This window comes from Trachymyrmex cornetzi, unplaced genomic scaffold (assembly GCF_001594075.2).
Source record: "Trachymyrmex cornetzi isolate Tcor2-1 unplaced genomic scaffold, Tcor1.1 scaffold454, whole genome shotgun sequence".
Lineage (NCBI taxonomy): Eukaryota > Metazoa > Arthropoda > Insecta > Hymenoptera > Formicidae > Trachymyrmex > Trachymyrmex cornetzi.
Genome location: NW_017299334.1, coordinates 318159 through 334890, shown reverse-complemented (window position 1 = coordinate 334890; position 16732 = coordinate 318159). Strand labels below are relative to the sequence as shown.

Sequence of the window (16732 nt, the reverse complement as noted above, 5' to 3'; positions counted from 1 at the left end):
AACCCATATATCGATAGAAAGTCTGGATTTTTTATCATAAATTTTGGGCGACCTTCCTTTAATTCATATAAATAGTAAATTAAAGTTGAAATATCAATATACTTTTCAAATATTTTTCTAATCAATTAATCCTAGATTCAGTATTCTTGTAAAGAGATACATAAAGAATTGCCTAAAATAATTTTGAGAAATGTAAAATTGCGCTAGACGGAGAAAGACCAGACACTTTTACTTGTTACTCGAAGGTTATTTGAATTTTCACGCATGATTCAACTCGTGGTTCAGCGCGCTTTCGAAAACACTCTTTTTGTTATTATAAAATGTTATGCTTGGCTAGCTACTTAGGTACTCGTCTCGTTTAGAAAATGGCTTATCGTCGAAAGAAATTAATCGGCGTTAAATACCATAATGAATTAAAAGATACAGTTATTTTCTCTATAATTGCTGTCTTCTGATAGCGCGATTAATAGTGTATGAATGTTTAGAGAAAGTTGCTCAATTTTTATGCCTGATATTTTTTACGATGAAATATCGATTATGCGCTTTATTGCTCTTGACATATTCATCGTGGCAACTTCCAAAAACGACGATGTCAAAAAAACTTCATTGACAAGTAATTAATTTACGATTGATTAACCTTATTTGTGGAATTAAATAATTTGGCGATTAAGGCTTGTAAATTAAGAATTGTATAATAGCGCATTTGCTGCTAGAAATACCATGCAATCGTAAACTTTCTCGCCTTAGAGCAACAGAAAATTGCTTGGAAAGCGCACAAAGCACTGTAATATCAAGTGATCTATGTAATACCCATAAAAAAGTAAACGGCGAAAGTGTTATTTTGCATGTACTGCAATATTTACGTCAATTTCGACGCAAGTCATGTTTAAAGGCGTGATAAGATCGCCTTAAGATAAGCAAGAATCGTAAAGTAAGAAAACACTTTCGATAATTATATTTTGCATTATGATTATTATTAGCGCTTTGTTAATATCTCATTTTTATAAAATCGAAATTTTGCTGCTACAGCTAAAATAAAATTTACATAAATGTTACATGCAAAATTTGTGAATAATGGAACTCTTATATTCTTTGTAGTAACTAAAGATACGTAAGAATCACTATTTAGATGGTCAGAAACAGATTATAACACAGTGTTATTATTTAACAAAATTAATATTAATTTTAAAATATTAATTTGTATGCACAGAAAGAACAGAAATTTTATTTTTTGCTGAAATACATATCTAAAAGTTTAAATACAGATCCGAAAATAATTTCGTTGAATTATCAAAATTATTTTCAAATTTATATTTAGCTAAATTTTTATACGCTTCAGCAAAATAGTTTTTTTGGTATATCTTTTTAAATAACTTTATAATTCAAACATTAAATATTATGAATATTATCAGTCACGAAAAAATTATAGATAATACCAAAAAATTTCCAAAAATCACGACGCTTCTGTTTTCATTTGTGGTGAGAGCAATTTATTGTAAAATAACGGGAAATGATTTACGGCTTAAAACCTTTTACGTCAATGACTTTCTTTTCCGCGGAAACAACACTGTGTCCGAAATTCGCCGCAGCTTTATACTATTCGAACTTCAGTTTCCCCATCAAACTCCGCATTTCGTTTCTAATAACAGCTGTTTGATGACAGAGGAAGGGGTGAAAGCGGTAGTTTTACGCTACGCTCAAATGATATTTCATTGTACGATAGGCAGTACTTACTGTCTTCAGTTAGCAACGTGTTAAATGTTACCACAGCGGCATACGATAAGCAACGCCACTGTTAGTAGACGTTTATCTGGTGCGCGATAAATTGTTTCAGAGAAGTCGCGAATAAAGCATAATTTTCCGACATTAAGAATTACCAACCTACTTTCATGAGAGGATGAGTATTATGAAATAAAGAAATAAAATGAAATAAAAAAAATAAACACGCGTTCTAGGAAACGAGGCCTTTAATATGTTTTATCACCAGTGATATATTCGAGATTGTTACTTTGTTTTTTAATAGTTGAAATTTAATAGTTGAGTATTATACTTTCACAAGAGCATTAAGATAATCGGATAAAAATGTAATAATATTATCATGATAAAAAGGTGATATAAAGTTACCCAGCTAATAATACGATACACTGAGAGAAAAATGTTTGATACTTGCGACTGTAATTGCACGATAAAATAATTATGGTTAGAAGCTTTATTTTTATTACTGCTGTCATTAGCTATAAATATAGTTATGTTAGTAATAGTTAGTATAATTTTATAGTCTTATATAAAAAATATATAAAAAGTATATATATAGTTAGATACAAAATTATAAAGAATAACTATAAATTATAATCATTTTTGTGCCAACTATATTTTTGTATATAAAATTATATAAATATAATTATTATTACATATAATAATTATTAACATTATATAAATATTATTAATGGCAATAATTATAAAAATGGAGCTGCTATTCATAATTATTTTACCATGCAATTATAGTCACAACTCTTCTTTTAATGTAACAAGAGTGTTTGAAATCGTCAAAATTTACAAAATACATATATAGGATAACATAAATATTAAAATAAAAAAATTTACGTTTCAATGATACTATTTAAAATTAATTTAAAAGTCACAATTTATTTTGTTGTACCTTTGACTTCGCCCGTCATTTTATAAGGTAGATCGATAGACAGGTGATCGATATACACGAGAACGCTGCGATCCGTCCAATTTTTTGCCGATCCATAAATCGACATTACGTGACCTGATGATGTTACTATCTAGGAATGAAAATAAATATTGTAAATCGTGAGAACATAAATTCGGATGTTGAGGCGAGCGTGGGAAGAACTAACAATTGGAAAGCGAAACGGAAACTGTTCTCGGAAATTCTCTACAGAATCATATGATAAATGTTTTTTCGAAAAATATGTTATAATCTTAAAAAATCATGTATATTATGTTATCTTTAAAATATAACATAATTATATATGCAACTATTTATAATAGTTACATCTTAAAGATATAGTTTATGTGCGCCTCTCTCTTTTCCCGAAACGGGACATTTGTTGTATTCGCAGATAAATAAGTTTCTCAAACAATTCTTGCGTGGTGCCGGTTCCATTCTGGAAACAGGTTTACTCTTATTTTTTAATCGCTACTTTGAGATTTCTTCGAGCCTGATCGTATCATTCTTCTCTTTCCGGATTCGCGTTCGAATCGCGGACAAGTGAAATGCCGCCGACCAGAAGGACACAGAAAATGTGGGTCGCGTCTTATGAATCTCCACGTTTGTAAAATTATGCTAATTAAAACGAAGCGGATCGGAAATTTTCGATACATATTATGTTCTTAACATATCTTATAAAAATATCTGTTCTGCAAAATATTACGCAATTGTTAATGATAAAATAAAACAAGTGATGTGGTTTCCAAATATTAGTGTTGTCTATTTTCTATCTAGGTATATTTCATTCTAATACACTTGCTTTCAGTTTTTCATACTTTTAAGATACGTGATTTCTGAATTAAAACGAAACATGTTTATGTCTATACGAGTCAAAGTGGGACGGAGACGACTGAACAACTCATCTTCATAATCTAATCTCATACTCCATTACCCTGAATATCTAAATATTCTAACGATCGATGGCTGGAAAATAAGGAAGTTGTGAATCAGCATGATGAGATTATAGATGGCTTTCTTATAACACTCGATTTCTAAAAGATTACGATGACATGCATCTTTAACAAAAAAAAATTAGGTAAGGTGTGATATTGGGTGGCGTTATGAATGAAAGTGGAACGCGGATCATTCACGAATATTCCTTTGATTGCGCTTCGATTCTTAACTCCTATGGATTAGAAAGGAGCGCACGTAAGGGTTATGGCTACAAGACTCTCGGAAGATTCTGCGGCGAAAGTCTTTCGATGAAGATAGTCGGACGTTGACATTTTTGTCGCCGTCGTATGCGCACACCGTAACGTCGATGAAATTGAGCGTGACCTTTGTGAAATAGTTTATCATAATAATATACATATAGATAAACGCGAAATGCTTGGAGATCAAAGATCTATTAAAAATACTTAGAGAAAGTTAATACAAATCAGTCACATATATGCAGATAAATTATAGTATGAAGAATATAGAAGAAAAATAAAATTATAACATATATAATTGTTTATAGACAAAAATAAAATTATTCAAAAATATAAAAAATAAAATAATTCTCTTTGATTTTTGTTACAAGATCATCATTGAACTGTATAAAGTACAAGAAGAGGTACAAGAAGATATATATATAATTGTAATTTATGGTTATCACAATGTCCGGCTATATTTCATGTTTATAGGATGAGAAGATCGATAGCTTGGCACGTCGACGTTGATATAAGTATCTTCTAATTGAACTTTCGAAAGATATGCTAAAAGTATGATTAGTTTCTCCTTAGGAGACATCATCATCAGTTAGTGTACCGGTTATAGAAATATATGACGTATCATCTTGGAAAGATCAGTGAGAATCTCATTTTACTTCCGTGATACGCAAAAAGAAACAACGTCATAAATATGTGACTGAAATCATTGACTCTCTCCCACTTTATCTTATCGCAATTATCATGATTCTCGTTCGCCTTGCTTTTGAAAAAACCTAGAAAATATATGCAAGTTGTGCTTTTAAATTGGTCTAATTTTTCTGCCTTGGAATGCTAAGCCTTTAAAACATTACCAATAAACTTTTTGTTAGTACATAAAGTGGCAGTCGTTTTCTCTTCTATCATACTTTACAATTTTTTTTTCTTTTTTATGTTTGGGCAAATGTCGATTTGATCGGAGCTTATGGTATCGCAAGATAATCGGATTTATCGTTCCGTCATCGAATGCAAGGGAATCCGTTGCCATAAAAGAGTGCGGGACATTTTATGGTTATTTCTCGAGATTTCAGGAATGCGATCCAATTTACGATAACGATCCACATCGTCGGACACACGTCGTACTTGTCCCCAGTTTCGAAGAGTGAAGACAACAGCATGGAGCGGATAGGTGAACTCGCCTCTGGATACCCTATCATGGATACTGATGAGAGTAAGCCGATACTTACGACTTCGAGACACGAATCCAAGAACCAAGGCAGTTATTACATAAAAACCAGATTATGATCATGGCCTCTAGTGGTAAAAGTTAAATGTAAAAATTAATTGTGTGATTATTTGTGTGTGAGAAAAATATTTTCCACGAATTTTCGGCAAATATCTTTTACGTAACGACAAAATGCAGATCAATCTTAATTATTGTAATAATTCCTTCAGTTTCTGAAAATATAAAACATATTAATTTTATACAATAGCATTTATTATTTCCTATGTTTTAATTATCTTTCGATGAAAATAACCGGATGTTGACATTTTTATTATCGTGCGCGTGCACCGTAACTTCGATAAAATTAAGCGTGACCTTTATAAAAATGGTTTATCATAATTACAGATAAGGGTGAAATGCCTAGAAATCAAGAATCGATTAAAAAATACTTAGAGAAAGTTAATATTAATTAGTCTCAGATATGTAGATAAGAAGAAATTCTATAGTAGTATATGTTCTAATTGTGTTCTTAACAAACAATTTTTTCTGAAAGATATTTTAAAAAGATGTAGGAAAGAATGTTTTGTGTGTGTGTGTGTGTGCTAAAATATCTAAAAATTTAGCATGGAGATACAAATCGGAAAATAATTTTGTTGGACCGAAATAATTATACATAAAACCGACGCAAAAGAGTTTCAAATTCGCGCGATCAAATCGCCACGGCGAAAGAAAGAGATGGGGAGGTCTTAATTAATTTCATTAAGCCATCTCTTTCACGTCTTCGCGCCTGGAAACGGCGATCGCCAGATCAATATCCCGGCCGGGAATTTGATTCCTTCAACCTTGCCTCCTTCTCCTCCAGAGTATAGGCACGGTGGCACCTGTAAATCTCTGCTGCCTACCTCCTTATAGCCCGCGGACTTTGACAAAACGCACTGAACGTATTTGCATACCGCGCCTTTATCTCGTCCGGGACGCGTTCGCGCGCATAAATCCATATTCCCGTTGCAGTAAATCTGCGGCGTCCGTCGCGGACGCGATTTCATAAATCACGAGGACCGAAGGCAAAACCCGCCTTCTAATTGAAAGAGGAGTAAGCCGACGCGGTTCAAGATAACTTCTGAAGAGAGAAATCCTGGGTTGTGTGATTTCCTTTATTCCAACGCTTTGGGCGATCAGAATTCGATATCTGCGATTTAAAAATATCGTAAAGTTGTTTCGAACTGTTACATTATTATATTACAAAATTTATTTATTTTTAGAACTGAAATATCTTTCCTTCAAATTTAATTAAGAAGAAACAATGAGTATTGAATAAATTATTGATGAACTAAATACTTGTATTAAATATTTATATTACATTGTAATTTTTTATTAGATCCATAATTATTTTTTTTTAATAGCAAAACTTTTCATTGATCACATTCAGTAGATAAAAACCATTCACATATCCCAAACTTTCATGAAATAATTTTGCACGAAAAGGATACCTTTTTGTTGCAAAGTGCTTTATTTGATATACTAGTAGGGGAATGAAAATTTTGTATTTCATCAGAAACAAGATATCTTATCGCCAAGTGTGTTTTCAGATATTTCTGCTTCAAATAAAATTATTCCAAACAAGATAAGCTTGTGCACAGATACTTGTTTTACCTACTGCTTGCATAAATTTTTGACGATCGAGAAGATTATTCGCGTTTTCTGAAAAGACAAATATTAATGACTTTGGTAATTTTACCCCAAGGATAGAGGTAAAATCAACAAACAAGATCACATTTTACAACATGTAACCGTAATTTTACCGCCGATCTTTTGCGCTGTGAATTAATGTGCGTACGTACAACGTGACGGTGATTTCATCATATTTCACGCCGTTATTTTTCGCGCTTCCGAGGCTATCTATTTTAAACACTTAGCAAAGGAAGTGGCAGTCGGGATCCAAATAGCACGGAACATTCCAACAATATTGCTGGAATATTGTTCTATCTAGGAAAATATTGTACGCATTATGATTTACATCGTCTCTCGTAAAATCTTTCTCAGAATTTTTATATAAATTGAAACACTTTTTAGAAATATTGAGAAAGTCTACATCTTTTATTAGAACTTTTTATGTATATAAATTCTAAAATATTCTAAGCTTCTTATTCTATAATTTTTGCAAAAATACTTTATAAACTTTTTCAAATTTCATAAGATTTCAAAAATTATAGAATAAGAAATCTTAGAATATTTCAGAGTTCACATATATGAAGAATTCTATAAAAGATGTAGATTCTATCTTCTAAAATACTAAAATTTATATAAAAATTTTGAAAAATTATATAAAAAATTCACAGACAAATTTTCAGCAAAGATGCTTTTATCAAATCTGAAAAATGCTGAAATAATATGCCATCATACGCTAAATTCCTATGAAATTCAATAAAATACGTAACAATTGAATTTTCTCACAACGTTTACTGACAAAAGTTCTTAATACAATCGAGTCTACATACAGTGTTGGTCGCAACTATTTTATTCGCTGCAATGCGCGAAATGCAATATCTCATCGAGAGCGATGTCTCAAATAATAACGACAAACGGAGACGAGTCGTATCAAAATGGAAACGACATCGCAGGAGAAAATAGCAAGATAAAAAATACTTAATATAATAATCAACTGACAGCGGGGACTTTAATCGGTTTTTTTTTAAGCGACAGCGATATATTATGTTCTGTCGCAATTTTGAGCGAATTCTTAACACTCATAAAAGTGAGGAATGAAAAAAGGAAATAGCGTGCGATGTAATCGATACTGATCGTCGCCCTAAAACACGTCGCGAAAGACTAGAATGATTAAGTATAAACGCGTCGGGCGCGATTGGAAACACGGGATGCACATATCTAACGACGATTAATAACGAAAATTACTGTTACAGTATTACGGCGAGTAATGCGGTTCGGAGAGTGGGGCATCTCTTTTTGATTTCCGGCAAATATAATATTTATCGTAAATATAATATTTATATGTATGTATATGTATATATTACGCAAGTGACACAATATGTACAAAGTCGCGACGCAGACCTGAGTCTCGTTGTGTTCAAGTTTAACGTGGAGAACTAAAGTCTTTCTGTAAATTGCCTTCCCAGAAATGATTAGTCGATCGATGTTGATCGATCAATCATCTCTGGCTAGGTTCCTTTTGCTCGAAGTAATAAATGAATATCAAAAAATTAAGACAGAATTCTCTACTAAAAATAGTGTCCGTTATGTTTTGATGAATTAATCAAAATACTTTTCTCTAATAAAAAAATAATTTATGTACAATACCGCTTAAAAGATTTAATAAATGCTGTTTTTTTAATGTAAATATTTGTAAAATATTTATTTATTGGATCCTTTTTACATTTAAAGAAAAAAATATTGACATACTATATTCTTAATTTGGTTTTTACACAGAGGAACAAAGAAAAAAATAAGAAAATTCAAAACACAGATACTAGTAAGCAAATATTTAGTCCAAGGGGTTTATTACGATTCTTGAAACGAGGTGAAAATTACAAAAGTGAGCAAATAGAAAATAATAAATTTGAGTTAATAAATGTTTAATGTAAAACGTGAGAACAATTTTTCTATTTTTTATTCTACAAATTTTGCCATTTATTGAAACTTTTGAGCAGTGTTGTAAAATACAGCATGCCTTCAAATCATCAATTGCGCACAATCATTACTCAATGCATACACATTCTCGTTTATAAATAAAATTAATAAGACAAAATGTCGAAAGATTTACGAGCGACATGTCGTGTATAACTAATTGTAAAAATGCTACTTACCCAATAACACTCTATTCTAGGTGGAATACTTGCATTTTTGCGGACTTTATAAACTTTCATTGCGCTTCAGTACCACGTTTATGTAATTTTTTTTGCCATTTATCACAGTATCGCGTGTTACAGCGTTCCTGTGTTCTACGTTCTGCGTACTTTAGCAAGATAAAAATCGCATAATTAATTATACATGTACTTCAAATACATCGTAGAAGCATCAAATGATGGCAAAAAGTTCATTCGTAATTATTACAAATGAGCGTAACGTTGCTGCCAAGTACATGTCGTATTCACGTAATAATAAATTAACATTCGCATCTTGCCATTACACTCTGCTATTGCACAACGATAATGAGACCCATGCAAATACATATATTGGACGAATTCGAATTTACGGACGGATAGCGATTTTTACGTGCGAGTCGGGGAATTTCGTACATCGAAAGAACAATTTTGCTAAAACATTAAAAAATTTAGCTAAATACAAATCTGAAAATAATGTTTTTAAACTATCAAAATAATTGTAGGAAGCTCAAGCTGATTGTTAGAATGTCAAAACTCTTTGCAACATTGCTCATGCTTGAGTTTCTTACAATTATTTTAAAGATCTCTCCAACTATTTGCAGACCTATATATATCTAGTATTTTAATTTTTAAATTTCTCAGCAAAATCGTTATTTCCATGCACAACTTGACAATTCTCCGTTGTCCTAAGTAGCACAATTGGCGATTCCACTTTCCAGCGTATTTTGCTCGAAAGACAGAATATGTTTCATACAAAATTCCTACGAATGTTAGAGGTCAAAATCAAAAAGGTCCTAGAACCTCGTAATATTTGATCTCTCTAGGGTAATCTCAATTATATTTTCTTCCCGCGAGGGAAAGTCGCTTTCAAAGATCGAGATACGTCAGAAAATCTCCCTGCTCACGTAGCACTAACGCGTGCCAAAAGTAAGCCTCTCCGCAGGATCAATTTCCCGGTGCTATGAGCCTGAGGTTTCCTCCGGCGACTTCTCTCAGTCGGTACACTCGGAAGCGAAGCTCTCGAGATCCACATAGTGCCCGTTCATGTTGTCCTCCAGCAGTTGGGCGAGATCCCTGCGTAGGATCTGGAACTCCGGCCTGCGGTCGGGATCGGCGTGCCAGCATCGGGATATCACCCTGAAGAGCTCGCTTCGGCAGTGCGAAGGCCTCTCCAGCCGATAACCGTTGTGCACGTTCCGCATGACTTCCCGCGCCGTCATATCCGGGTACGGTGTTGAACCTGAATAGAGAGCAGAAGATGATGCGATTATTATGACGGGATGTCAACATGATAGATCGTGGTAAGAAGTTATCGTCCATTGATTAGCGTACAATAGTTTAACAAGGAACAAATGGATATTTTCTCTTCCTCTTCGAGTAGATAGGATATTCAAGATTATCGTTGTACGTGTGTATGTGCATCGGATCTTTTTTATTGTTATTAATTTTTTGTTTTCATTAAAAATGTTAAACAAGGATGAAATAATGCGAGCGTTGCAAACGTTAAGTGGAACGCACTCTAATTGATATAAGATAATAAAAGTGGAAGATTTAGAAAATTGTTTCAAAATTTGAATGACATATGTATTTATATAATGACATATTTTTATTTCTTTCTTTTCAAGTTAACGATTTAATAATGTATTTTATAGACAAAATATTCTTCTCTTTTTTTTAATTGTTGATCAAATAAAATTAATCGGATAAGTTAAATAAAATAATTAAAATATATAACATGCGAGCTATGTTACTTATGACACCGTTTAACAATATCTCCACACTATTAGCGTCAATGTGTCTGTATACCCGTACCCTTATTTTCATATTAAATAATAATAAGAGCGAACCATCAAATGGATTTTTAGATATTCTATTTTCATCTTAAAGGGCTTTCAATAAAAAAATAATGTTTATTCTAACAACAAGCTATCAAAACTAAGCAAGTCATTCAGTTCTCGAAACGAACGATGAAGATACTCACCTAAAGTGACGATCTCCCACATCAGAATCCCAAAGCTCCAGACGTCGGTCTTCGTCGTGAACAGGGAGTAGATCAACGATTCGGGGGCCATCCATCGGATGGGTAAGGCGTTTCTACCGTGTCTGGTCTCGATCACCTCACCATCCTCATTGGCGAACCTCGACATGCCGAAGTCAGCGATTTTGCACAGCTTGTTGTGATCCACGAGAACGTTTCTGGCGGCGAGGTCACGGTGGATGATCTGCACAGAAAAGGTCACCGGAGGATCAAGTCACCGATAAACGACCGGCGCTCGTGAGGTGCATGTTCCATTACGTGTGCGATTGCTTACGGGCCGTCCATATGACGGGGAATTACACGCTATTACGAGTTCGGTACAGCCAGTTGTCTCGAGAAAAACGCAGCCTTGAGTCTGAGCTCGCGCGCGACAAAACGGGATTCGCAGTAGAGGTAAGGACCAGGGCGAAGTCTGTGCGAAGACAAATATTGTTTCAGCGACGCAAGAGCCTCGAGAGAGTAGATTCAATAAATCTAGCAATGTCAATCCGTCAATATATGCTCAACTATAAATGGAAAGCAAGGATATCTCAGAAGAATAAATAAACGGGAATTTTAATCGACAAATTTTGATTTTCCATATGTAATGACAGGTGGGAAAAACATCTGCGCGATTGCCTACACAGATGAAAAATTTAACAAATTTTACATATTTTAAACGGTCCACTCAAATTTTTGTGATATATAATTTTTGTAAAATATAATTAATAGTCATAGCGAAGCTGCACGAAATCGTGGCGCAACGCGAGTATCTCAATATTTGTGATCGAGTTATACATACCTCCACATTTTTTTATTATTCGAATTTTTACATTTGATAGTATAAAGTAATATAATTTGATGTTGAATACAATTTGAAACCAATTACTGATCAACATTATTTTGAATAACTGCACATCAACGAGAATGTTACACCCAGTATTCTTACATCATGCCACCAAATACAGACAATTCGAATAATAAAAAAAATGTTAAGGTATGTGTAACTCTCGATCGTGAAAATCGCGACATTCGCGTTGCGTCACGATTTCGTGTAGCCCCTTCGTTACTATTAATTATAGTTTAATTAACCGTTCAATGTGGCATTCGGTCAAATGAAGTTTCGCTAAACTACTCCAAAAGCCGCAATGAGAAACCATCAGGATGATAATTATTATACGCAACGAGATGATGCAAATACGACGTTACGAAACGTCGCATCAGCCGCGCTTGCCGTTGAAAATTCTGCTTGAATGCAGCGGAGCATCTAGGATGCATCCACGCATATTCTCCCATGCAGCTGGTACGGCACGCGTACACTATCATTTAGCGACTATGTAATTGTCTATTAACTCGAGAGAATAATTTTTGTTACGCCGTTTCCTGGAAGTTATTATACGGACGGAAACTGGTAATTCGACATTTGACGAGGACGATCGAGCGCTCGCGGGAGGTTCCTTTGTTTCCTTAATTGCCTATTAATCGTCAGGTGCATCCTTCTTCAAAGTCGCCAAGCGCTCTTCCGTAGGCACATGAAAATTTTCTTCTTCCTCTCCGCGACGCGTAATACAAGTTCGCTTTATACAAGAATTTGAAATGGGAATGAAAAAATATTTACTCCGAGTTCTTTCATTCACGACATTCCCGTTTTAATCGATGATATGCAGATCGAACGGAATAAATTAGTATGTCGGTTGCAAACTTTCGTCCCAACTGTTTGGACAAAACATTTGTTTTTCGGATACCGGTTCGTATCGCAATATTTGTATCATACGGCAAATATTCCTACATTATGTTAAATTTTATTTATCGTGGTTGCGTATTACAATCCTAAATATGTTATCGGAAGACAATTAATAACAAGATTATTTAAGATTTCGTAATAAAATCATCTATGTACATTGAGAGAAAAAAATGGTTGCAATTATAGTTTAACTAAATTTATAGTCAGTTTCGGTATCAACTATATATTTTTTTTAGTAGAATTATAAATATTACTACAAATATTATTATAAATATTACTATCACTAATAGTATAGTAGTAATAATAATCATAAAAAAAACTTCTAATCATAATTATTTTATTACGCAATATAATCACAAATATCAAACACTTTTCTCTCATATCTGCGTATAAACAAAAATACATACATTAAATAGATTATTTTTTGTTAATAGCAACTATATAAAAGTTTAAAAATCAAAACTGAAGTAAATACTCACTTATAAAAATTAGAAATAAAATTATTTTTTTATGGAGACAAGTTCTCTGTAATTTTAGAGTTGTAAATATCTCCTTGATGACGCACGAAAATAACATAAAACTCTACATTTTACTACAAAACGCAATATCTCAGTCACGAAACTAATCAAATCGCATAGATTGTAAAAATGCTGTTGATAACCATTTATTGCTCTCGAATCGAATAAAGAAGTACTGGACGAGTATCCTCGAATTCGTTTTTTATGAGATATAAAATTCAATCTTTGCCTAGTGACATAGATCTCCACATAGAAACGATCCTTCAACAAACGCAATGATGGAAGTTTTACGATCGTGTGAAAATGTTTGAGTTTAAACATCATTAGCGGATTATTTGTCATGCGGTCGATGCTCCCTGCGACCTTCCACAAGCAACTCAGATGTCCTCGAAAAACTCTCACTTTTCATGCTTTTTTTCGTAAAATACATAAAAAAGTTTACGCAAAATCTTTTTTTAGGTCTATCCTTATAACTAGACAGAAATAAGATTTAATTTTTCAAATCAAAATGACCGAATCTTTATAGAAATTGTTGAATATTATTGAGATATTTTATATGAGGTCTTTTTTCAGATTCATCCTTATAAACAGACAAAAATGAGATTTTTAATTTCTCAAATAAAAATGATCGAATATAAAATAATGCTGGATGTTATTGTGATATTACTTTGAAATGCTCCATGCAAAAATATTTTTTATGAAGAAAAAAAAATATAAATCACGAAGCAAAAAATCAGCTACGAATATACAACTGTGCATTATTATGTGAATTAATTCTTACATACGCATCATCATATACAACTGCAATTTTATCTATATTTTAAATTACGCAAGATAAAAATCATTTACCACATTTCTTAAGTAATAGGATATTAATAATTGGCCGTAAAATTGTTAATACTTGCAGCCATGTCGCAAGTAATAAACGTTGATTGATTCAAGAAGCTGCACGTTGTCACAAGAAATCTCGCATTCTAATTACTGATTGCAATTTATTAAAATATTTTATAATGTTTTACTTGATTAACCATCAAATGCATTACTCTCTAATGTATCTCTCTAAAATATTTCTTTTGAACGTATAAAAATCTATCCATACCTAAACTTATATCCTTCGACGAATATTCGAGGTGATGTCCCGAACGAATCGTTCAGACGATACTTACGGCACAGGAGGGCCGTTAAATCGTGGGGAGATTAACGAGAGAGCCTCTATCTAAACATTTTAAATAACTGCGACGTATCGATCGTCCAAGTGTCCCGCTGAAATTTATCGCGATTGCTTTCCTCGCTTGTTTAGTTCTACCATCCTATCTTGTCAGTAGTATGTAACGCAAAAAAAGAAGAAAAGTATTGGGAGGGACGTGAACCGTCAAGTGATTGTCAAGCGGCCAGGCGAAACTATTTTTTCTTTTACAATAATGATCTACGTCGAGAAGCTTGGAGGACCTTCGGTTCATAAATAAGTCGTGCGCAATATAAAGAAAAATTAATTAGTTACTGTTACATCGTAAACTATTTCGCATCATTGATGTAACGTCATTGGGGAGACATATCGGCATTATATAATGCGAGATTTTATTATTTTTGTTGCACTGGAGAGTATTTTTTCTTTTTGGCGAACGACAATTAGTCATATCGAAACCTTGCGGATTTTTAATTTATAAGTAAACAACTCGGTTCAGAAAAGTTAATACGATGTGGCCTAATAATTTTGCATTATTGCAATATAATGTCATCAAGGCTATTACCGATTTATCAATGCGATAATAATCGATGAAATGTGAAATTTTATGTTATTCTTATGACATCATCTCTAATAAAACGTTTTTCTGAAATATTATTTATAAATGCTCCAGAATTGCGAAATCGTTTTTTATTATTAAATAGACGAAACAAAGAGAATTATTTTAACAAATTTCAGAGAAATTAAATATTAATAGATAGGATTGCATGAATAATTTTCGGTTATGCATTAAAATTTCGTTCGTCTATTATACGTGTAAAGAATAAAAACGTTAAAAATATGTTTATTTTATTTTTTCCATTTATAAAAAATAAATGTGAAAAATGTGTCACAACAATATTTTAAAAAAATTTGAAATTATTTCTATAAAATTTATATAAAATTATAAAATGACAGAAAATGTTGTATAATAAGAAAAAAGGTAAAATATATATCGTCAAAAATATAACGTCGAGCGCGTTGATATTTAAAAATAAGATTTATCGCAACTCGTGTGTTTCTTCTCATATTTGTCGAATTTCTTTTTTGATGAGGTTCAATGTAATGTGCACGTGGAGAAAAACCGGAAAAGAAAGCGAAAGAAAATGCTGTCTATTCTTTGCAGACTCATTATATGAGATTATCTTGTCTTTTTCCCCCATAAATATATTTTCCATAAATGTATAAAAATATATAAAAATTAAAAGAATATCAGCGCCATTCTCACGAATATTGAAATCAATGATTTAACTGATTCTCTCACACTCACTCTAATTATATTGAGAGAGGAGGGGAAGTGAGAGAGTTGAATCTTAATAAACTCCAATATTTATACTAACAATGAAAACTTAAAAATATTCGTACCTTTTTTGACGCAAGATATTCCATGCCTCTGGCTACGCAATAACCAAAAACCGTGAGATCCCTGGATGTCAAGGCTGCTGAATCCTCGCTGAAGTTGTAAAAGTACTGCCTGGTACGGTGATCACGCAGGTACGCAAGCAGTTTGCCGTACATGACGTACTCCAGTATGAGATAATGAGGCTCTGCAATCAGAGAAAATCATGCATTAAATCCTTTATGTTCATTCATGGAAGAGCGCATTGGAGCATGTCGCTCCTGCGTTTCGAATAAGGGGATCTCAATCAGCGAAGGATAACTCTTATTCATCAACTCTTACTCACGATTCAAATGAGTAATGCCATTTTCAAGAGACGAAACGAATGTATAGTATCACAAGGTACACCGTGTGTATTGAATTTACTTCAATAATGATTTACCATTCGTGTGGCACACTTTACCGCGGTTCAATAAATCGAAAACATCGTCATGTGAAACGCAGCATTTTTCTCGACCTCCGTCACGCTTTCGTAAGATTGATCGAATTTTTTCCGATTGCATCAATCGATTGCATTATAGTCGAAACAAATATAAATGTGTAATCGATGCGTTTGAATTGCGAACTTATACATGGAACTCTTCGTATCATAAAAATATAACTTTATTCAAACAATAATTCATTTAAATATTAGCATATTTCAACATTAAATAGAATAAATTAAGTACAATATGTATAATAATTAGGTATCATTATCGATGTTAAACATTATGACATCGCTTATTTGCTACGACAACGACATAACTCAAAAGTTATTATTTTGGAGTTATAATATTTATAGAAAAAAGGAACAGAAATATATAAAGAAAAACAGAAAGAACATACTTTCATTTTTCAGTTATTACATTGAAATTATATTTGAAAATTAACATTACAAATTTTAATGATTCAAAACATTAAA

General features: G+C 32.7%; 1 protein-coding gene across 1 annotated transcript in view; it reads right to left on the bottom strand.

The window, feature by feature from the left end:
- Positions 1-9920: 9920 nt before the first annotated feature.
- LOC108764806 (mucin-4) overlaps positions 9921-16732 on the bottom strand; it is a 62220-nt gene continuing 55408 nt past the window's right edge. Inside the window, exons 8-10 of the mRNA XM_018513195.1 lie at positions 15798-15979; positions 10910-11150; positions 9921-10168 (exon numbers count right to left, since the gene is read on the bottom strand). Coding sequence (XP_018368697.1) covers positions 9921-10168; positions 10910-11150; positions 15798-15979 — 671 coding nt within the window. The remainder of the gene's footprint in view (positions 10169-10909; positions 11151-15797; positions 15980-16732) is intronic.